At 37.9% G+C, this 24,629-nt stretch overlaps 1 protein-coding gene across 2 annotated transcripts in view; it reads left to right on the plus strand.

Annotated features, from left to right (window-relative positions):
- The window catches only part of LOC120632124 (kinesin-like protein Klp98A), a 50,306-nt gene extending 31,095 nt beyond the window's left edge, over positions 1–19,211 (plus strand). The window contains exons 17-27 of one of the 2 annotated variants that reach the window (XM_039901928.1): positions 739–886; positions 1,764–1,896; positions 3,792–4,023; positions 5,475–5,562; positions 5,980–6,128; positions 8,309–8,523; positions 8,914–9,082; positions 9,950–9,986; positions 10,839–11,005; positions 11,118–11,306; positions 18,699–19,211. In XM_039901928.1, the coding sequence (XP_039757862.1) occupies positions 739–886; positions 1,764–1,896; positions 3,792–4,023; positions 5,475–5,562; positions 5,980–6,128; positions 8,309–8,523; positions 8,914–9,082; positions 9,950–9,986; positions 10,839–11,005; positions 11,118–11,306; positions 18,699–18,734 (1,563 nt within the window). In that variant the 3' untranslated portion in view covers positions 18,735–19,211. Of the gene's footprint in view, positions 1–738; positions 887–1,763; positions 1,897–3,791; positions 4,024–5,474; positions 5,563–5,979; positions 6,129–8,308; positions 8,524–8,913; positions 9,083–9,949; positions 9,987–10,838; positions 11,006–11,117; positions 11,399–18,698 lie in introns of those variants that run through there. The other variant, XM_039901927.1, reaches the window with a different exon arrangement.
- Positions 19,212–24,629: the final 5,418 nt, after the last annotated feature.

Raw genomic sequence — 24,629 nt, forward strand, 5'->3', positions numbered from 1 at the left:
TTGAAGAAGGCCTAGTTTATAAGCACTTTTGAAACTTCAAGTTAGTATATCTGTAGTCACTCTATCACCGGTTCGGAAGGCAGATTTCGCCGTGCAGAGCCGGCAAGAAACTCAGCAGATCGCTCTTTTTCAACATCATTTTACAGTTTAGCAATCTTTATAACTCTTCTATCTTGTGAGAGGTGAGAGCGGAGCGACTTGCTTCTCAGCAGCCTTTGATAGATGAATGTACAGAACCTGCAATTTTTGGGCAACTTGTGGACAAATGGTGTATGTGTAAAAACTTAAATATCAAACTTACCTTGTTTCTTTTTTTTTTTTTGAGTAGAACGATAATAATACCTCAGGACATTTTTTGAAAATGCATAGCACTATCTGGCGGAGTAAAGACAACTGAAGTGTTCTGTAAAATCGTAGATCTAGAGCTGAAATAAAAAAACATAGTCTGACAAAACGTTAATTACTGTTATGGTAATGTAAATATTTCAGCAACGCGATTTCAATAAGTAAAAATATGTTTTTCGATTCAAATCGTCGATGTTCTTAATTAATTTGTCTAAACTCAAAATACTTTAGAATTTTTATGGGGAAAAGAAAACCCCTAACCCAGAGTAGTAGTAGATATAAGATAATATTAGATATTCAAGGTCAAAATATATTTTTCCGGTAGCAAATGAAATCGTCGCCGTCCGAGAATTTTTTGTGTGAACTGAGACTTTAGTTTGAGATTTTTTGTAGAAAAAAGAGTTGGAAAGCCTGGAGCAAGAGCTCCAAGGTCGCGTGGCCAGCGTGGCGGCGCACCGCGTCAAGATCGAGCGCCTGCAGAAAGAGCTGGCCGTGCTCGCGGCGCGGGAGCGCGGCATCACTCGAGCGCTGGCGGACGGCGGTAACTTGACACTCCATTCTTCTTCCTCGTGCACTTTACTGCTCCTTCTTTTTAATCGAATTGAGAAAAGAAGAAGATTCCGATTTTGAAAATTCTTTTATTGTTTGAAATTGAAAAGGTTTTAGAGTCTCCTGTTAATCTCAAAAGGGAAGGTTCTGATGAGCGGATCCCACGAGAATCGTGGAAATATGTTAGAACTATGTAAAATGTGTATAACCACTTTAAGCGATTTAGTGTTCAGATGCATCGCATAAACCTCGTAGAAACCGATTAGGGGTATGACTACCATACTGACATCATCACTTACCACCACGTGAGATTTCAGTCAACGGCTAACTTGTAGTGGAATAAAAAAACAAAGTATAAGTTAGTGTAAGTGCCATATTAACAAGATTTAAAATTAATAAATAAATTTAGAATCAGAGTCAAATCTTACTTTATTCGATTACGTCCATAGATGGCATTTAACAGCCTATGCAATAAGCAACCTAATTAGAGCAGTAATTCAGACCTAAGCTTTGTTAATGTGTTACGTACACATTAACAAAGCTTAGGTCTGAATTACTAAAAATCCTAAAAAGATAATTACATTACATTTCTAATTTGAAATAACACATATTTCAGTTTTGTAATTGTGTGTAAATTGTTGTCTTAATATTACCTTGTCTATGACTTTCGACCTTAAGCGGTAAAACAGCTGATGTTATCGTTGACACTGCGGTTTATTCTCTAAACGTATTAATCTCCGGTAAAAGTTGAGGGTTGAAAGTTTCTTATTATTATGTATACTGTAATACCCCGTATACTACAATGGCTTTGAATGGCCTTCACAATTTTAGATGGACATTTTCAAACCTTTTTTATTTTTTTATAACAGAAGGGGAAATCGACATGTCTCCCACGGAGGGAGTAAAGCGCAGCAAGTCGGAGTTAGTCCTTCGCAGTCGCACCGAGGTGCCCGAACCGCTGTCCGCTGACGAGAGAGAACACTTCCGAGACAAGAGACTCAGGTAAGCTGTATGAGGAAACAAAGCCAAGCCAGAAACCGTCAATGCCAACGACAAAGGTATATTTGTTCGTTAGTTGTAAGCCTTCATTGCACATTAATAATAAATAATTAATATACTACGACAGTACACACAGCGCCATCTATCCACAAAGTAAGCGTAGCTTGTGTTATGGATACTAAGGTAGCTGATGAATATTTTTATGTATATAATACACTTAAATACTTGTAATATACAGATAAAAACCCAGACACTGAAAAACATTCATGTTCATCACACAACCATTTTTCCAGTTGTGGTAATCGAACCCACGGCCTTAGACGCAGAAAGCAAGGTCGCTGCCCACTGCGCCAACCGGCTGTTTAAATTAGACTTATATATGCCGAAAATTAATGCCAAGATCATATTTTCCCCAGTCTGGTAAATTGAACGAAGCAACCAAACAACTTGATTTTGGCATAGAGTTAGATGAAAGGACGGAGGGTAGCATAGGCTTATTTTTATCTCAGGAAAAAACTGTTCCCACGGGATTTGTACAAAATCGTTATAAACGCTGATGAAGAACGAAAAAAACGGTTTCCGCAGAAAAATGACCGTAATAATAATAATAATAAGTTTATTTCAATTAACAGTTACACAATATATTAAAAATAGTACAAAATAAGGCAAACATAAGGTAATGTGTATCATGAAACCCAAATTCGATGATACTGCTATAGTGCAAGACTGAGTCGCAGTTATTATCGCCCATCTCTGGAGCGAGAACCATACACTTAAATTAAATCTAGTGAGATGAATAAAAATAGAAACCTAAAAACCTTTTGAATTAAATTCAATTGAAAGCATTGATAAACTCAATTTTTTTTTCTTTTTCTACATTTACATAAATACATCCATAAGATTTTTTTTTTTGTATAAATATAATTAATTGTACTTAAAAAATTAAATATGAGTGTGTGCGTGCGCGTGTGTTTATGTGTATGTGTATGTGTATGTGAGTGTGGGTGTGAGAGCATGTGAGAGGGTGAGAGTGTGATTGTATGTATTATTGAATAAGGTTTTCAGTCTCATCATAAGTTAGGTTAAGAAGCCAATTCGTTATTTCAATTTTACATTTTCGAGATGTTAATGAGTAAATGGATATTTTTTTATTCATTTTGTTATAATGCATTGAACTTATGAGGTACGAGTGGTGAGCAGCTTAAGCGGTTCTGCGTGGTTCAACTTGACAAATCCTATCAAACCTACGCTTATTTTTAATAAACGCGAACAGAGAACGCGGGCAACAGCTGCTATTATAAATGTGAAAGTATGTTTGTTTGCCCTTCCTTCATGCCCTTACGAAGCAGACAAAAAACTTGTTCTTGGCACACAGTTACTTGAAAGTACGGAGAGAACATAGCCTTCTTTTTTCTTTATTTCGTTTGGGATTTGTAAAAGCCCGTAATAAATACGGACGTAAGCATATAAAAAAATCCTATTATTATCCTATTTTTTACATGTATGATCAAAAGCTTGGGTATGAATTGGTCTAATTTAATAGCTCAACATTAACTAGACTGTGAGATGGTGATAACAAAAAAAAACGGGCTAAGTTTGTTATGGGCTCTTTTTATACCAGGGCGCGTTTGGAACCCTCCTAGCTTTAGTTTTAAGTTAACGAATGATGTTATCACCATCACTAACATTAGTATAACATGTTGAACATGTATGAACAGGTGCCTGTAATAAGGTCTACATGAATTAAACATTTTTGATATTTGAAATTTGAATTTGAAATTTTGATATTTTGAAATTTGACATAGTACGAAAAAATAGTTCAACACTTAACAAGAACAACTGTACTGTCTTTCTTTGTAAATATCTCTTTTGCTAATGAAACCATCGTATTTCCACAGCCTCAGCCTTTCCCTAGATCCGCTACCCTCCCCAAGCTCCTCCCTCAATACACCGGAGACGTTCCACACCGCCACCTCCTCCCCGAAACACCAATCCTCATCTTCCGTCCCCACCCCCTCCACTACGGAGACGTCCGCGCTGCCGAGCGACCCCGCGCCCGTACCGCAGTTCCGCCTGGGCGTTGCCCCCGACGACAGCGACGACATGTCCAGCACCGAAGACTACCATAAGGTAAATTCACTGTAACTACTGTCAGTCCAGTGGTTAGGACTTCCTCCTCTCTTTCTGGGGACTGAATTCGATCACCGGTACGAACCGACGACTTCTCGGATTTTGTGCTACTTAAGCTATTGGTGTCTGGTGGAGGCTTCGGCCGGGGCTAGTTACCGACAAAGGCGTAGATGTCGCGTAGAAACCGATTAGAGTTATGGTTTAAATAACTTGCATACTCCCTAACAATTTAGCCCGCTACCATCTTAGACTGCATCGTCACTTAGCACCAGGTGAGGTTGCAGTTAAGGGCTTGTAGTGGGATAAAAAAAAAAACTGTCACTTGGACTGTGAAAGAAAACGTCGTGAGGAAATCTGCATGCCTGAGAGTGCTCCATAATGTTCTTAGGGGATTGAACCGCACTTGGCCAGCTTGTTGGTCCGCACTACAGCCTTAGCCCTTCTCATTCTGAGAGGAGACCCTTGCCCAGTAAAAGGTTCATGATGATGATGATAATGATGATGACTGCCAATCGAGACCCCTGATGACACCCTACAACTCGCTTGATGTTATCGTTCCATGTCATCGGGGGTTTATGAACACTCACAAAACACTTCAGTGGACTTTTATCGATTGATTTGATGTTGATGATTATAAAGCTTACTGTTAAACTATGAAATTGCTTTTTCAAAAAAATATAATAATTAAAAATTGGTTGTCTGTAAAGTCGGCTTACTGACGATAGTTGAACGTGACAACGTCGTACGAAAATACTGATGGAATGGTTGCATTTTTCAAAAGAAAATTTTAATTTTATTTGTTTGATAGATATTATCGTTGCTATAAACAATTGACACCACATTCACTTTTCACTGCACTTCATCCTGGCCGAAAACATGTAAATGTATTATTGTATAGAAGCTGTCCACGCGGACGCATCGCTCACTCAAGTAGGAGAGAGACAGATGTCGAACGCGGAGGCCGACTGTGCCTCTTTGTGGCTCGTACCGCGCTCTCGCTTGCACTTCAAGCCTTGAATGGAACGCCTCAGAACGATGTAACGCCGCATACGTCATGTTTTTTCGTGCGTGCAGCCGGCTCCATCGAATTATAAGACGTTGTCACGTCAAAAAAACCGGCTTCGAAAGTTCCTCTAGTTACATCTTAAAGTAAGAAAGGATACAGTTAACTTTGTTTACAGATTATTAAATTAAAAGCATAATAGCATAAAATATAGTCACCAGTTAACACCTACGTCCTAGGTTAATGGACACAGGGCAAGAATTTGCAGGATGTTTTCCTTACATGACCTGGGAAGTGTTGGTCTGTTTATAGGCGATTGTTTTCCACTTACCATCAGGTGGGCTTCCTGCTTATTCCATCTATTGTTTTAGCTTCCGGAAGTTCTTATAGCCATCATAGAATGCATAAGGTATCAAACTGGCTTAAGCGTGTTGTTTTTTCTAACTAGCCTCGAATAGTGGAGGGCCAGTCCTCCAGTTCGGTCGAGAGGTCGCCGGAGGAACGGCAGCAGAGGACCAAGTATAGGAGACGAATAGGTGAGTTAACCAATAATCTATAACCGTAAACCTAACCTTACCTAACCTAACATTATCATAAACTTTTGACTATCCTTCTTATTCGTTTGATTATGTGAACAATGTTTTTGTTACGTTAGTGTTAAGAAATTTCATTTTCTGCTTTATTTTAAACTTGTTTTTGATTTTTTTTTACATACTTTACAATGAAAATAAGAGTAAATAATAAAAGTTATAACACGAAATAAAAGTTTTTTTGTACTATAGAATAATTGTACTTTTTAGCAAAGTAAGAAGACACATTAAAGGTTGCACTGTTTATATTTTAATACATTTCAAATGTATTGGATATGTAGTCGACCTTCTCTTGACTGTTATTACGTAGCCCACTCTGCTGAAGAAACATAAAGCGTGATAAAAAAAATCCCGTGTGTGCAGGTGAAAGCAAGAATAGACGCCAAGTGACAGAAGCGGAGGCCTTGCGCGCGATGCAGAGGCTATGCTCACGGATAGCGTCGCAGAAGATGCTCGTCATATCCTGCTTGGAGAACGATTGCTCCAAGGAAGAGCTGAATCGACAGATCGCGGTAATGACAAGGAAATACTTAAATTTTTTTTTGACGACCTCCCTGGCTCAACGGTGAGCGCTGTGAATTTAAGTAGGAGGTCCAAGTTCGATTCCCAGCAGAGTCAATTTGACAGAATTTATAATTTCTGAATTTTCTCTCGTCTAGTTTGGCCGTGGCTAGTTACCGCCCTACCGACGACGACTTGCCGTGCCGCTAAGCGATTTACTGTTCCGGTGCGATGTCCTGTAGTAACTGATTGATTGTAACTGTATGACTATTCCCTAAAAGGTTAGCCCGCTACCATCTTAGATCATTACTTACTACCAGGTGAGATTGCTGTCAAGGGCTAAGATGTAGTGGAATAAAAAAAAAAGTTATTGCTATATGAGCTGTGGCCGTTTATTAAGTTTTATTTTACAAATCCCATGCGAACCGTTTGTTTTACTGGGATAAAAAGTAGTCTTATGTTACGCTCCGTCCCTTTAACTAACTCTATGCCAAAAATCGAGCCAATTTGTTGCTAAGTTAGAGCGTAAAGGAAGGTCAATCAAACAGACAAACACACTATAGTCGTAAAAATGTAATAGGCCCGTTTTGACATTTGTGCAAGACCATAGAATGTAACTTGGAACGAAACTGAAAGAAACAAAAAAATAAAAATCAATTACATACAGTGTTTTAAAAAATACGTAAATTTTTTTGGGACGTTAAATAATACGAAAGAATATATCGCGAGTATTCTTTTTGCGCTTACTTCATAGTAGCATGCAATTTATAATTGTTGCGAAACGTTCCGAAAACAGTTACGTTCTCAGTCTTTTTTTTTTATACTAGAGCTGTAACCATTTTTTTTACTGAATATCGAAATTAAGTATTGTGTAGTTATTTTTACTGCAACGAATGAGCTTGGTTCTCAAAATGGGTTCTAAATAATGAGTCTGAGTTGATGTATCTGACCAAGCGGCACATGACTGAAGCGTAAGATGAGGAACGAAAAACTGCGCACTGCGCAGTTTTTCGTTCCTCATCTTGTAAAGTTGACTGTGCGCTCGTTTAAGTTTGATATATATTGTTTACTATTACGTTAACTATGGCTCTTCTATTTTGGACATTAATTTAAACATAGTGATTTGACTCGATTTTTGTGTTTGTTGTTATATAGTACTAACTCTGTTTCAACATGTTGAAAAGTGGACGTATAATCAACAGCCAATCACGCGTATTGGTTGTGAAGTTAAAGGAATACTTTGAACGAACGAACACTTTACAATACATAATAATATCAATCCAGTACTGATACAAACTTGAATTGATTTATCGTGAGTATCGAGTACAGAGTCTTATGGTTCCATAACTAGTTACGTCGCGATGACAAATGTCAAAACGGGCCTATTACATTTTTACGACTATAACGCATTTATAATATTAGTAGCTAGGATTCTTCGAATGGTTTTTGTTGTCATGATTTTCACCTCTAATTGTCTAAATAGATTATATAGGTATCTTTACATCATATTCAGAGACAATATAGTTCAATTAAAAAAAAACATATGGCTGCTTTATGGCGCCAATTTCAAATGTGGGAATTCGTCGTGTTTGGCAGATGTACGTTCTAATTATTTTTTCGGGATAATTTCTAAACGGATGATCTCATCACCGATTTCACAACATTGACCATTTTTAGGTATCATTCTCGTCACTAGTTATTTTGTTATTTGGAGCATTATTAAATTATCGTAAATAATATATATATATATATACATATATTTCTACTAGCGGACCCCAGTGCCATCTGTCGGGCTGATTTGTGAATCTAAACCACCCAGGGTGCCACCCAAACGCAAAACAAAAAATTCATTCAAAGCGGTCCAGCCGTTTAGGAGGAGTTCAGTGACATACACAGGCACACAAGAAATATATATATAAAGAGAAATATATATTTTTAACATATAGAAATGTAATTGACTGCAATCACACCTGATGGTAAGTGATGATGCAGCCTAAGATGGGGCGCGCTTGCCCAGAAGATGCCTATTCACTCTTGATTTGAAGGTACCCAGATTATAAATATCGGGGAAGACGGAAGATGGGAGGGCATTCCAGCCCTTTGCGGTGCGGATCAGAAAGGAAGAAGCAAAACGCTTCGTACGTGTTGATGGTATAAAATAATTAAGTGAAACCTTTGCCCCGTAAACCAGGTGCTTCAAGAACTCCAAAAGAAATATGTCCGCTTGGAGATGGCCCTCCAGTATTCGTTCTTCGACAACCAGCCGAACAAACGCACTATCATGGTCACCCCCATACAGGAGACACCGTCCCTGACACTCAGCGAGAGCGACATGCAAGTGTCCAACGAGACCGCGCCCGCCTCGGACACGCAGAACGGACATTTCGACGACCCACTACTCAGCAGGTAGGCAACTCTCAAAATGTTTAACCATCTGCCAGATTTTATTAGAAACACTGAAAATTAAAATGAATTTAATAAAATACTTAGAAAATTATTTATTATTGAGCATTGCTTTTATTCAGTTAATGATTTTCGTGATATTATAATAAAATCAGTAGAATATATATTTTTTAATTTCTTCTGGACTTAAATAAATTAGCCAATGTCAGGTAGAATACATTGTACTATACATTATGATCAATTTCAAATCCAAGATGGCCGCCAGTACAAACAGCGCAAACAGGCGATTTTTTGCAGAACTTCCTCAATCAATTTGATTAAAATTTTATGTGAAGAGTATTGTAAAAAAAAAAATTATATTTTTTATTAATTAACTCATTAACGTATTTGCAGGTTGAAAGAGACGGAAGTGGAGGCGTCCGACAACGTGTCGACGTCCAACGACGAGCTGCCGTCGGAGCCGTGGCCCGACCCGCTGCGCGCGCTGTGTGCGCCGACCCCGCACCGCACCGACCACGAGCACGAGCAAAACCATCGACAGGACGCGCAACATCCGCTTCCGGTGAGCCACGATATAATGAATTTTTATAGCTCAACCGCACAGAATTAAGCAATTTGACTGCCGGTTGGCGCAGTGGGCAGCGACCGTGCTTTCTGCGTCCAGGTCGTGCGTTCGATTCACCAAACTGGAAAAATGTTTGTGCGATGAACGTGGATATTTTTCAGTGTCTGGGTGTTTATCTGTATATTATAATTATGTATATGTATTATAATCATAAAAATATTCATCAGCAGGAAGAATAAAAACGCTTCTTTGTATTTAATATTTTTATAGGGCGGCTAAGTAAGAAGTGATCCCTCATAAAATATACTTATGCAATATACTGTGCGATGAACATGAATATTTTTCAGTGGCTGGGTGTTTATTTGTATATTATACATAAAGATATTCATCAGCTATCTTAGTACCCATAACACAAGCTACGCTTACTTTGGGGCTAAATAGCGATGTTTATACTGTCGTAGTATATTTATTTATTTAAGAACACACAGAAACCGTGAACACGACTAATAATGAATTCGTCAAAACTATTCCACTTTAGTAGTGTTTTTGGAACGGATGGCTAGTCACTTGGCAGCAGCTATTTTACCTCTAATGTTCTAAACGTTAACCGTAAAATGGGGAAAGTGGGAAAAAATTGTGAACTAGCAACATTCCATTTGAAGTGTGACGTGTGCGGGGCGTTTTCAATATGCTTGGACACAATGAAATAGACTTGAATGAATAATAACTTGGATAAAGATATTTTCTTTCTTTCTTTCTTTCTTATAGGCTATTAATTGATTGTCTCATATATTTCATATTAGTATTAGAGATGTGCCATGTTTGATGGAAATATGAAGTTTTTAAACTGATCTATTGTTTCAGGATAACTCCGAAGGTCTCATGCATCCCGTAGACTTCGGTAAGTTTGACATAATAAGCGGACCACACTAGTGGGCATAGGAACTCGAAACACGTCAGTCTTATGCAACTCATTGGTTGTCATCTATTCATTCGTTGACGGCCGATTGGCGTAGTGGGGAGCGACCCAGCTTTCTGAGGCCAAGGCCTTTTGCCACAACGGGGCTATGTTGGTGTGATGAACAAGTTTTTTTTTTTTTTAGTGTCTGGGTGTTTATCTGTATATTATACCTAAGTATTTATGTATATTATTCATATAAAATATTCAGTTTTCATCTTAGTATCCTTAACACTACGCTACATACAGCTACGCTTACTTCAGGGCTAGATGGCAATGTGTATATTGTCGTAGTACATATATATTAATTGATTTTTATTTTTTATGAGTTGAGTGTCAATGTTAAATTTTCCGGTCCGGGGTACCACGATCCAAAGTAACCATTGCCAAAGTTTTTACTGAAAGAAATCAGATACAGCCCTAACGTTAGGTTACGTTAGGCGTCGCGTAGCGTGAGTACTATGCGCGTGGCGACCTTTCATCTTTAATAGAGATGTCATAAGTAAACACTGAGAATGTTTGAATTAGTTTGTATCGAAAAACAAATATGCTTCTTTTGTTTTAATATATTTACAGCACACCCTTAAACAGAATTTCGTTATTCTGTTACACGTTGTCTCGACGAGCGCTGGACTGATATTAAAAGTGGAGCGCGCTTACCTAAAAGATGCCTATTCACTCCTAATTTGTAGGTACTCATATTGGAAGAAGCGGGAAAATGGCAGCTGGCTGGAAGCATTCACATTCACGATCCTAGCGGTGCGAATCAGAAACGAAGATGTCGTTTTGTTTCAGCGGACGTGGTGAGTTTGCCCGGCTGGGTGACTCGCGGTGCGGGCGCGCGCACGCATCACGAGTACGAAGTGCGGGTGCGGTTGCCCAACGCTTCGTGGGCCTTACTGCGGCGGTATCGGCGTTTTCGGGACCTCTACCTCGCTGCCAGAACTAGTTATGGGGAAAAGGTATATACACTTCTTGCATACTCTTACGCCCGTTTTCACTAACGATGGACAAGGCAATGATTAAGTTTCATTTTTCGCATGGATCAGCTAGTAATACAATATTTATTACCAGGTGGCAGCGATACCGTTCCCCGCTCGCACGCTATGGTCGTCGGAAGCGCTCGCTCGCTCCAGAAGGTCGCAGTTGGAGACGTTCCTCAGAAGGCTACTAACAGTGTGTTCAGCGGACAGAAGGTGTCCGTTGTACGCGTCGCCTCTCACCCGCGAGTCGCTTGTCGCCTTCTCGCCCTTCTTCAGAAAGGTATTTTTACTTCTTCGCTTATCTTTGACTGGAGCCTGTTTTTTTTTTATTACACTGCCAGTTTGAAGAACTAGATTACTTACTGAAGTGTCTGTAAAATAGCCTACATTACTTGATGACTCTTTAGTGTATAGTTACTCTACCAAAGGGTAAAGTAAAAAGTCAAAGTCAAATATTTCTTTATTCAAATAGGCACATAGATGGCACTTTTGATGCGTACATTACATGTAAAATATGACAAAGAAGTGAGTTGATGGCGATTACTAAATTCATCAACTTAAAACTAAAGCTACGAGGGTTCCAAACGCGCCCTGTTCTAAGAACAAGCCTACAACAAACTTTTGTTATCACCATCTCACATTATCATTTAAAACTATTTAAGAAGCAACCTGGTTAGAGCGATAATTTACAACTCAAGCATTTTTATCGTTGCATAGTCCTTAATACTATAATAAGTCTTTCCTATAAGCTTACGTTTAATACAAATTTTGAACTTTTTAAGAGACATATCAACTGGTAGTTTATTGTTAAATTGCATAAGTACAGTTTCCTTTAAATGAATATCTTATTTTATCTAGCCAGTTTTTTTTTTATTTATACGAATACATATATATATACATATAAATATTAATATATATTTATTTATTATATCCTACCTCAATGTATATATCTACTTGTATCTTGGTACCTATAATATATAAATATTTACATCATAAGAAGAAGTCGCCTACTCCTTTGTTAAACAAAAAAAGAAATCTTTCATGGTCTCCACGATACATGCTACATCGTGTGGAGACCACTAGCAATTGAATGTTGTAATCTTATTGAAAGTAAAGTTATTTTATTAATTATTATTATATTCTATCATTTATTGATTTTTTTTTTTTTAATTTTAATATATAATTCTTAACAATGATCTTATTTATTAAAAATATATAAAAAACAAAAGTCCACCCTTCCACCCGCGTTCGGGGCTTTTGAATACCCAAGCAACCGGCCGTCAGGGCTTCAGAGTGAGGAACTCCTCACAATACGCGCCGTTTCAAGGACTACTGCCTTCTGTATCTGATGTTGGTCGAAGGCAGCTTTTCGCGAGAGGACCATTGACTGAAACGACTATCACAACAATAACAGTCGACTCAACACCCCACATGGCGGTAAATCTCGTGGGCAAGGTCCTAGTATTTAGATACTTTTTCCTTTTCAGCTTTCACCTCATGTGGAATAGTAATGTCAACAATGATTGCACGGCGCACTGATCGATCAACTAGCACTATATCAGGTCTATGAGATGTAATATACTGTGTCAGTGATAATCGTTTGACCCAAGTTTAAGAACTGTGTAACGGTTCTAGCCAGGTCTATTAAAAGATGGAACACGTCATCACAGATTTTATTTAGGGTAAAAAGGTCAGCGGTCGTGGGTGAAAGGGGCCCGTCAATTAATTCGCTTCCAATTTCTGCAGTGGGCGAGTACTGCCCTAGCTTGTAGCCGTTGATTGCGTGGCCCAGAAGAAACAGGCGGAGACACGAGGTGGTCTTCAGCTGCAACAGGATCCGGCACGTTGAGCATGCGGAGACACGAGGTAATCGGCGTCGGAGGTGACGTCGACAACAACAGAGTGTCGAACTTGGACCGAAGCAGGCGGAGACACGAGGTAATCGGCGTCGGAGGTGACGTCGACAACAACAGAGCGTCGAACTTGGACCGAAGCAGGCGGAGACACGAGGTAATCGGCGTCGGAGGTGACGTCGACAACAACAGAGCGTCGAACTGGGACCCTGGAATTTTCGTCCAGCGTGTGAAAAATAATTCCGCTTCAACTCGTCTGATTGCAAACACGCGGCTCAGCTAAGCGGTAAGCACTGCACAAGATGGCGGATGCGTTGTTCACAATCAGACGGAGTTTACATTATGAGCTAGTGAGAAGCATTAAAATAAAACAAAAGACATTAAGACTAATATTAAATAAAAGATAGCAAATAGCAAAATGTACGTGAGATTATTAGCAAAATACAGAGAACTACTATAGTATGAAAATCTGGGAATTTATCGAAATAGGAAAGTTAATTATAAAGAAAAAAAATAGGAATTAAGCTGCAGATGAAATTTTAACAAAGAATATGCAAGGATTAAGCCAAAATATGATCGATGCATGGGTCAATGTGCGAGAACAAAGAACAAAGGTAATGAGCGTAATGGCCGACTCGCATGCGTAATGTACCTGATTAAAAGATATTCTAACGTCTAAACTTTAAGGAAACGTTCAACACTTACCCGATACACGGGGTTTAGATAGCTCGAGGGTAAGTAGCCTTAAGGTCAAAGGCAAAAGCAGCAATCAGGTGAGAGTCGTAAAGAAAAAAAATAACGCGGCGGCCGCACAGCGGCCGCGCGGCGTCCAGTCTCTCGTAGAAGTTCTGGGCGTCTGCCGTGCCGTGCGAAGTGAGAGAAGACGCGAGCGCGGTTGGTCCCCGCGCACCGCTCCCCTCGCGCCGGGATGCCAGTTTCGCGACATTTCGGAAGATTGCCCGCGCGCAAATTCCAACAATATTAATTTATAAAATTAAATAGACATTTATTACGTTACATATCCCCCTCGCCTACCAAGGATTTCACTCCACTTAAATGAAATCCGCTAGGACTCTCAGTAACGTCCGTACAATACTCATTCAGACCCACCTTTCAAATTCTCTCATACTTCACGCATACAATGAAAGCAACAGTATTTGTATTTGAAATACTGACGCATCCTTCCACAATTAAAGTTAATGGTTGTAAGACAAAAATAAAAACCATAGACTCTTGTACAAACTTAGTTATAGATGAAATAACGAATGGCGATGAGAGGAAAATAGCATAATATTGTGTATTAAAAGATAAAAAAAAAAAAAAAAAAAAAAAAACTAATTCAGATAGGAAACTAATTGGGCAATACGCGTGATTTTAAGTCTTTGACATGCCAGGTTCCTAGATCCTTTCCAGTCATGTCTTGTAAAACATAAACTAAAGGAGACTTCTTAGCAGTTATTTTAGCCCTAATAAATTTAGGAGCTAGTTTTTTTAGAAAAAAAGGTTTTCCTTGTTGCTAAGGAAGTAAGCACGCTTCATAACTACGTCACCAACGTTAAATTCGGCAAACTTACGGCGCAAGTTATAGTGGGAAGTATTTTTTATATGAGCCTGCCAAAGTCGAGATTGAACAGTGTCGAAAATTGTTGATAGGCAACCCAAGTTGTCATCTCGAGGTAAAAACAATACTTCACTATCAACATCCACACTATCAGTGTAGTGTGTTCCACAAGGAACGAGTTCGCGACCAAAGACTAAGAACGCGGGTGTGAATCCGGTAACTTCATTAACGGAACTATTGATAGCGAACTGAACCTTAGGGATAAACATATCCCAAGATCTATGATCGTCCTCTACAAACGTGGAGATGTACGTTATAATAGTTCGATTATACCGCTCAACCAGGTTAACTTGAGGGGTATACTTAGTTAAGGATAGTCCCCACGGATAGCAACCCCGTATTCGAGTTCCACTTTCTGAAGTGACAAGAACTTAACTTCGAATGCCATCACAAAAAAAAAAAAAAAATTTTTTTTTTTTTTTTTAACAAACAGAAGAAATAAAAAAAAGTGTTGAACGAATCGCGACGAGAAAAAAAAGAAACTAAATACTCCGTCTGTTACAAATTAATTTAAATTAAATAACGTCTTGGTTGATTCGAAAAGCAAAATAATCAAAATAAAATTATTATTGCAACTATTGTGTACGTAAGGACAAATAAAATTTAAGCAATTAAAAAATTGAAAAGAGTTAATTAGAGGTACGTAATACGTACACCTTAGTTGCTGGCAACCAAAATAAAAAAAAAACGTTTCACATAAATAATAAAAAAAACAAAGCACACACGCCAATTTTACCACTACAAACTTTGGAAGCAAAATAATGACTATTATTACCACGTTGAGGGCGCCAGTGTAACTGGTCTACCACCAGCGAGGGGAATATGTAACGTAATAAATGTCTATTTAATTTTATAAATTAATATTGTTGGAATTTGCGCGCGGGCAATCTTCCGAAATGTCGCGAAACTGGCATCCCGGCGCGAGGGGAGCGGTGCGCGGGGACCAACCGCGCTCGCGTCTTCTCTCACTTCGCACGGCACGGCAGACGCCCAGAACTTCTACGAGAGACTGGACGCCGCGCGGCCGCTGTTGCTGCTGCTTTTGCCTTTGACCTTAAGGCTACTTACCCTCGAGCTATCTAAACCCCGTGTATCGGGTAAGTGTTGAACGTTTCCTTAAAGTTTAGACGTTAGAATATCTTTTAATCAGGTACATTACGCATGCGAGTCGGCCATTACGCTCATTACCTTTGTTCTTTGTTCTCGCACATTGACCCATGCATCGATCATATTTTGGCTTAATCCTTGCATATTCTTTGTTAAAATTTCATCTGCAGCTTAATTCCTATTTTTTTTCTTTATAATTAACTTTCCTATTTCGATAAATTCCCAGATTTTCATACTATAGTAGTTCTCTGTATTTTGCTAATAATCTCACGTACCTTTTGCTATTTGCTATCTTTTATTTAATATTAGTCTTAATGTCTTTTGTTTTATTTTAATGCTTCTCACTAGCTCATAATGTAAACTCCGTCTGATTGTGAACAACGCATCCGCCATCTTGTGCAGTGCTTACCGCTTAGCTGAGCCGCGTGTTTGCAATCAGACGAGTTGAAGCGGAATTATTTTTCACACGCTGGACGAAAATTCCAGGGTCCCAGTTCGACGCTCTGTTGTTGTCGACGTCACCTCCGACGCCGATTACCTCGTGTCTCCGCCTGCTTCGGTCCAAGTTCGACGCTCTGTTGTTGTCGACGTCACCTCCGACGCCGATTACCTCGTGTCTCCGCCTGCTTCGGTCCAAGTTCGACGCTCTGTTGTTGTCGACGTCACCTCCGACGCCGATTACCTCGTGTCTCCGCCTGCTTCGGTCCAAGTTCGACACTCTGTTGTTGTCGACGTCACCTCCGACGCCGATTACCTCGTGTCTCCGCATGCTCAACGTGCCGGATCCTGTTGCAGCTGAAGACCACCTCGTGTCTCCGCCTGTTTCTTCTGGGCCACGCAATCAACGTCTACAAGCTAGGGCAGTACTCGCCCACTGCAGAAATTGGAAGCGAATTAATTGACGGGCCCCTTTCACCCACGACCGCTGACCTTTTTACCCTAAATAAAATCTGTGATGACGTGTTCCATCTTTTAATAGACCTGGCTAGAACCGTTACAACTGACTCTGGGTTATACCTATAGTAAGCCACCTCAAAATCTATCTAGGCAAAATCGATATTATCATTTTATTCATCATCATCATCATCATCAGCCAATGTGAGTCCGCTGCTGGACATAGGCCTCTTTCAAGCAGCGCCAACTTTCCCTATTTTAAGCTTTCCTCATCGCGTCGATGCCTGCCACTTTTCGGAGGTCGTCGCTCCATCTAGTTTATTATTATTTATTTTTATTATTGAAGAGAAACTTCTTTAGAATCGTTGTAATTTCAAACCGGATGCAACGGAAAAAACGACAGGTAAGAGACACAAATACAAAGATGTGTAGGAATACAGCCGGCGAGAGAATGAGATAGAACACATGTGTTTGCGCCTGCGTATTAGAAAGTTTTAGTATAAGTGTGTTGGTTGTTGATAATTTTTTATTTGCGTCAATATTTTCATCTCCATGATAAATTAATTTTAAAATTATGCCAAAAACTAAAGTTGAAAAAAAGCCGCGCACGCACTGCACTTTGGAGTTAACTTGCATTGCTTTGTGTTATAATAGTTATTGAAGGGAAATTAGAACCGATGTGATTTAAACTCGACGTAAAGCAATGCTTCACGATCAAGAAAGAGACAGATTTATAGGATATGAGATAGAATACATTACACATTTTGATTCGCATTTAAGTTACCAAGGAAACCGAATAATATAGATAAAGAAACAAACACATAAATCTATAGGACAGAGTGAGATAGAAAACATTGTACATTTTTTTAACTATTCTAGTTACCATGGAAACTAAACAATAAACATTACATTTATCCTAATAGTTTACATTTTTTTAACTATTCTAGTTACCATGGAAACTAAACAATAAACATTACATTTATCCTAATAGTTCTGTTACTCTACATCCAGCTCCATCTGTCTTAGGCTACTTTTCAAAAGTTACACTTCTGCAATGGGTAAATAAATTGCACAGGATTTTTTTATTGGAGTTTACTCCTTAAGAATCGATTTTCATATACAAGGCGCCCGCTATGAGAAAAATGTGAGGAGTAAAATCTACTGATGAATGACCTCGTTACGTTTTCGCTTTGCGACGTTGCATGCCCGGCAACTGTGATGCGCAAACATTCAACGTCGCTTTCGTTTAATTAACTTATTTTTCCTATTTAAGTTACCAAGGAAACCGAATATTATTATATAGGTAAAGAAACAAACACGTAAATATATGGGACAGAGTGAGATAGAAAACATTATACATTTTTTTTCCTATTCTTGTTACCATGGAAACTAAATAATAAAAATTACATTTGTCCTAATAGTTCAGATACTCTACATCCACCTCAATCTCTCGTAGGATACTTTTGCCGTGGGTAAATAAATTGAAAGGATTTTTTTTATTGTGTGTAGAGTGCCTGTAAAGGAAATCTTCAAGGTCATCTCGAGGCACTCGTAACATTCGTTCAATAAAATATATTTTTTTTTATTCACACTATTATTAATTTATATTTATTGAAATTTTTAACACTATTCTTAATTTAAATTTATAAAAATTTATTTTCTATTTTTTACTTCAGATTTCTATAAGAAGCGTGTTTTTTAGTTTTTTTTAAACTATTATTTATTTTCTACTTTTTAGTTTGGTTTATTTTAAACTGTTATTTGATGTAATCTACTATCAATTCCGTGATAACTCTAAGTAACTGTTATTAATTATTATTTAAAACAGGCCATTAAAAAGTAACAGCTAACGCCCTCTACCATCTAGTAGCTTTATGTTTTCTGTGGAATTTGTTAGGTACGCGAACGCTATCTGTTGGTAACGCCATAGGTTCTTTACATTGTTGGTAACGCCATAGGTTTTTTACATTTGGGTCTAGATAGCGCTGTAGTAATTAGTAAAAAATCTTAATTTTTATATTGAAAATTGGAATAATCTTATCAGATTAGTGTATTGTCATCAGTCCTCGATATGTCTACAAAGTTTGAAAGAAATCTGACCGTTCAAAGTGGGACAAAATCGAGCTCAAATGGGTCGGTTACATACATACAGGTGAAGCTAATATAAAGCGTGTAAAAACGTCCGTGTTGGCGGCAGGGCGTGTTCGAGAGCGGCAAGTGCGGCACGGGATGATGCCGCGCGGAGCTGGTGTCGCGCGCGCTGCGCTCGGACGCGCGGCGCCTAGCGCGGCTGCTGCTGGCCGCGCTGCTGCTGCTGCTGCGCTGCGCCGCGTTGCTGCTGCTGCTGCTGCTGTTGCTGCTGTACCTGGCCGCCAAGCGCCGCCGGTAGGCCGCCGCGCCGATACACCGCTCACTGGGGGAGGACTCAGTTACTGCTGCTGCTGTTTGTGGACATATTTGGGAGGACTGACATTATAACAAAAAGCTCTGTTCAAACTGAGGCGAATCTTAAACGGGATGCGGTACGCGGCGTAAAGAAATCCGCTCGCTCGCTTAGCCTCACAAATTTATGGATTTAATAGGAAGCCAACGTTACATACAATGCTTTAAATCTATTATAAACATAATCTATATAAATAATACATTGTGTACACCACTTATAGGCTAAATCAGTGGCGTGCACTGGGTTTCTTACCAGGGTATGCATTGAGCAGGCAATGCAATTGCATAAAACGGCAAAAATCCTCCTCTTATACAAATTATATTTAAATTTTAGGGTAGGCATTGCTTTTGTGCATGTATGAAGTGCACGCCACAGGGCTGACTGTGCATGCAAATTGATGCGACGCATGTTATTCTTGACTCAATGGAGAATTCATTAATAATGATTTTAATTTTTAAAATTTTACAGGAATTAATAGAACTAGCAGGAAGCTCTTGGCCTTGTAGTTCCTATCATTAAAACTAACAACTTTTGTTCTACGACTTTTCAAAACTCAGCATTAATTTATTTCATACAAAAAACATGAATAAATTAGGTTATTGCTCTGAAGTGACATTACACTGAAACCAAATACATGTCCCTGTTACCAAACCGCTGCGAGCACGCACGATAGAGCCGTGGTTCGCGAAATTCTGCCGATGTTACAATACGGAGTAGTAACAAGTAAAGTATCTATGTAAAATATCGAATATTTAATATTTCACAAACTACCTAGTAAAAAAAAAAGTAGTAGATTAAAAGTTATTAGTTTTAATGAAAACAACTATAGGCCGAGAGCTTTCTGGTATATTTTATTCAACCCTGTATTGTTGTTACTTATTACCTACTGCCAATTACGATACAAGTTAATTAGAACGCATTAAATTTTAAATGCAGTTTAAACAACGAAATCGTAATAAAGGGTGGTATTTGGTGCGGTATCTTGCTATATGGTTTTCACGTCAATTTAGCGCCTATTCGCGCCAAACTGGGTCCTTAGTGTGGGATTATCTACCGACGTTTATTTATGTGAAAGGTAACTACTATTTATATGGTATCCACAGAGCGCCATCTAGTGACACTATTGAGGAAACGTATTGTCGAAGGAGCGCCATCTACTGGCAACACTTAATGTATTCAAATATTTGTGGGTCAGTAAACCTTGTTTTACTATGAATGAATGAATGAATACACTTTTATTGAACACCAAAGAAAAAAGTAGTTTACAGACCAAGACCAAGAGAGTACATTTTGGAAGCCTTATCCAACCAAAGACGCAAAAGGAAAAAAACCCATAGAAAAGATGTAGGTGGTGCAATTAATGAGATATAAACATTACACAAATATATAAATATAATATATAAGTGTAATATTATAATATTTATATATACTATATATATAAATAAAAAACACTGGATTTCACTATTATCACTAGATGGAGCTTTTTCAATAGTCCCACCACAGATACTCTCAAGACTTTCTTACGTAACGTCTTTCTGGACACGATCGGGGCGAGCGTTTTCCGTCCCATTCCCATCCCATTTCATTTCGGTTTGAACACAGCTTTAAACTAATCTACAACGGGAATTAATTTACTCCTCACCGTAATAAATCATTGGTGATGTTTTCATGTTGATTGCGATGAAGCGACGTTACATATCTACTCAAGTGATTCGGTTAATGTTGCGTAAATTGTGCGGAAGGAATCATTCGTTGGTGCTACTCATTGCGGATGCGACGTTGTGAATTTATGTGATTGAACATCGAAAAGTTGATCGTTGATAAAAAGGTAGACGTGATAATGCCGCGTTTCGAAGAGATGCATACTCATGTTTTTGTAAATCGAAAACAGGATAATACCAAAATTACATAGAGATAGGTTAAGGGACAGAGAGTGTCATTGGCCACTTTTTATACTGTTCATAAATTGATTGAAGAAAAATACCAGCAACGAGTCGCATCTCATGGACATATCATAGTGGATTGTTGCAATCATTACAAAAGTTGGTGCTATTAACAGAGCGATTGCAAAGTTGCATAACGAGTCAACTTCAAGGTCATTATCAATGGTGTTGGAGATATAAATAGGATAACATTTTGTGCTGTCATCGTCAACTGATGAGACTTTATGACGTCGCCTAGTGTGTGTGTCACATAATACTCTGTAAATGAGTCTACACACCAAAGCGAGACTGTTGACAAGTTGTAAAACTTTGTCGGTGATACGAAATCAATAACTTCAAAAAAATTGCGCAATTGGAGGAAAATCGCGGACAAACCCATGACACGACGCTGACAAGATTATTCCACTACTTAGTTGCCGAAACTGAATCTTCGGGTTTTTGGTGTGTAAACTCCTCAACGTGTACCAGTGTGAGACAAGAATTATATTGAATACGGGATCACAAATTAGTTTAAGTTTCTATCTTACAGGCATTATCATAAGGTACATAATTGCTTACGAGTAAAACTACGGGATTACCATTTTAAATGCATCCTCACGTTCTTTTGGTTTTATACTTATTTTGAATGCAAATGACATTGTTAATTCAGTTGTACAAAAATCACTTAAATAGACTCACAGGATTCAAAATAGAGCTATCTTTTTCCACAAAGAACAATGTGAAAACGATAGTGAAACTTTTATTCTTATCTAATTAGTTTTCTAGAACAGATTAGTGTACAACCGAATTCTAAAAACCAAATTCATTAAAACTTAAAACAAACTGTAGTAAAATGGGTTATAAGCATATTTGATGTAAATATGGAATAATAAAGTAGCAAATATTTATCGTATACTATGAGTAGAAATATATTTTTAAATGTCATATACATTCCCCAAAAAATATATTTTGAAAGCCACTCTGTGCCCTATTTTAGAAGACTTATACGCAAGAATCAGATAGTAAACATTGCTATACATATCGCATAGCATAAAAAACAAAGCGTGTTTAGAGCTAAGCTTTATGACTATATACGCAAGTGACCTCGCTGTCACGTCCGAACATCCGTTTGTGTTGGTTATGCGAAAACGTCTAATCAAGAATGACTCAAATTTGGCTCCAAAAATATGTTTTATTTTTGTATTAAAGCATGTATTAGAAGGTTCTTAACTTATAGTCCTCCAGTCAAATAATACATAAATTTGTCTGGAGGACTGAAAGACTGTTCTCCATTTTGTGTGAAATCTGGTTTAGAACTTTTCTGCATAACTACGTCCTCGTTTTTGCTGTGATCAGGAACAAAGCGATATTTACTGTCTGAATCTTACCATAATGTATACCTATAATGTCCCCAGTAGATTCATATTATTCTAACAAAATTGAACCTCCCAAATGTTTGACCTCTCCCAAAGTATTGGTTTATCGAATGTTATGTAGGTGTAGGTAGCAGCGCGAATCTAGGGTGCCTTTAAACTATTAATTAAGACTTTTAAAGTGTCCAATATACTGATAGATTTCTTGAAAAGGCTACTTATAGATTTATATTAGATTTCGGATTAAAAACTAAAACTGAATATCGTTGTCGTCTCAAAATTTGGACTTTGGAGTTCCAGCTCCGGGGATTTTAAGTTCACAGAGTTATTTGAGTCGTCATTATTCGATGGCATAACTTAACAGTCCCTAACAAAACTATATCTAGTCTGGTAAATAATCGAAATTACCAAAATTATAGTAAAATATGAAAATAATATAATGCTATAAAGTAGCAATCTAATGACCATCGATTGTAAATTGAAGTTAGGTAATCGTATGTGGTATCGAATCTGAAATGAAGTCTGGATGGTACAACTATTTCAGACTTATCTTATTTCCTATCATGGATTTTATGAGTATTTTGGACACTTACTCCCTGACCAACGGTTGTCCTTAACTGAATTCCCTTGTTATTTTATCACTACCATTCCTTTATGACATATCAGACGAATATATCACCTTCCCAAATAGCATGATGAACCTTACTAATAAAAATTGTATTGCATGTTTGCATTACTTTACAATGTTCCCCTTCACAATGTTTCCCATGTGTTTCCTCTCGATCTGTCATTAATAATTTGACTTTCGAAGAAAGAAGACAAAACATTGCGTATGCAACCGATTTACATCGTTTATTGGTATGGGGGAAAGTGTAATACAAATGTCTAATTGCTGTTATGTTATGTTCTATAGACACCAGCTTTGAAGCAGTATAGACTTTTATTTTGAACTTTTCGTCCTAGTCCGGTGTAGCCTCGGGTTTTGAATCGCTGACGTTGCAGTCAGTTATATTAATACATTTTTGCAAGACTTTTGATGAGGCAGCTCAAATATAGTAAACTCATCTTTAGATAGGTTTAAATTTTGGACTCTTCTTTTATGTGTACCTTAACATGTACTCTGTCGAGAAATGCAATTCAAAATTGCCTCTATATAACTTCTGTGACCCTAGTACGAGTGCACATCTCATGATACTATAACTTTAAAATAGCGGTCCTAAATCTCTTCGACTTTAATAAACATGCGCAAAACAACATCTTTCAAAGAATTATACTACAACATTAGGCATTACTCGACGCTAAAAGATGTATTTTATAACTGAAGTATTAAATCATCGTCGAAACATATTATCCTTCTGCTAGCCACTGACACAGAAACTGTAGTAATCATCATCATTTCAACCTATAGACGTCTGCTGGACCTAGGTGATTTAAATGGATTTCCACCAAACTCAAAATTTGACTGTCTTGAGTCGTGGGTATGCATCGAGGCCCTTAATGTAATCTGTCTTGATGGGGGACCGACGTCGTATTTTCTGTGGCGGGGTCCGCTCTCTATGACTAATGAAATTTGAATCACGATGAAGAAGTCACGGTCTGCCTTCTGAACCGGTGGTAGAGTCAGTACAAACAGTGCTGGCTTGACGCTTCAAAAGTGCTCATAACCTAGGCCTACTTCAAATAAGTGGATTTAGATTATTTTTAAATGTTTCAAATCGTAGAGTATTGACACTAGTAAAACTGTATCGATATGTGTGAGATGTGCAAAACCACTTGCCACTATAAAAGCTCGAACTAGGGGTAAACCTTATTTCAAAAGACATTTAAATCTATGTTACTTTTAAAGGCATTGGGGCATATTTCTTAGACCCCAGTTGTTTGTATATTTTGTGCAATTTAGTCTTACTCGAGTCTTCCCTTACTCTTTGGTTATTCCGTCAATTGAGGACAATCTTTTTTTATAGTACAGTCGGACACCTAAGTATTTCATTATTCTAGTAATATCAAATCTTAGATATTTCAAACTTATGCAGAAATATACTGTTTTGATTCATGGAGGGTAAACTTGTAATATTGTAAAAAAATAACATAAAATGTTTAGCAGTCATACATTTTTTTTTTTGCTAAAATGTAAAGAATGTATAAAGAAGATTTACCTGAATTTCATAAACACAATTTTTCAATATTATGTTATTTTTCTGGCATAATAACTGTGTCCGACGGTACTTGATATTGTCGATCATAAAATAAATTTAATTTCTGTTACTAAATTTATAGTAGGAAGTAAATAAGATCGTTAAAACATAAAGGGTGATTTTTTAGATGGGCTTAGTATGGCAACTATCCTAACCTAGAAAGAAGCAATAGGAAAGACTGTTCTTACAGTGTAT

This window comes from Pararge aegeria, chromosome 19 (genome assembly GCF_905163445.1).
Source record: "Pararge aegeria chromosome 19, ilParAegt1.1, whole genome shotgun sequence".
Lineage (NCBI taxonomy): Eukaryota > Metazoa > Arthropoda > Insecta > Lepidoptera > Nymphalidae > Pararge > Pararge aegeria.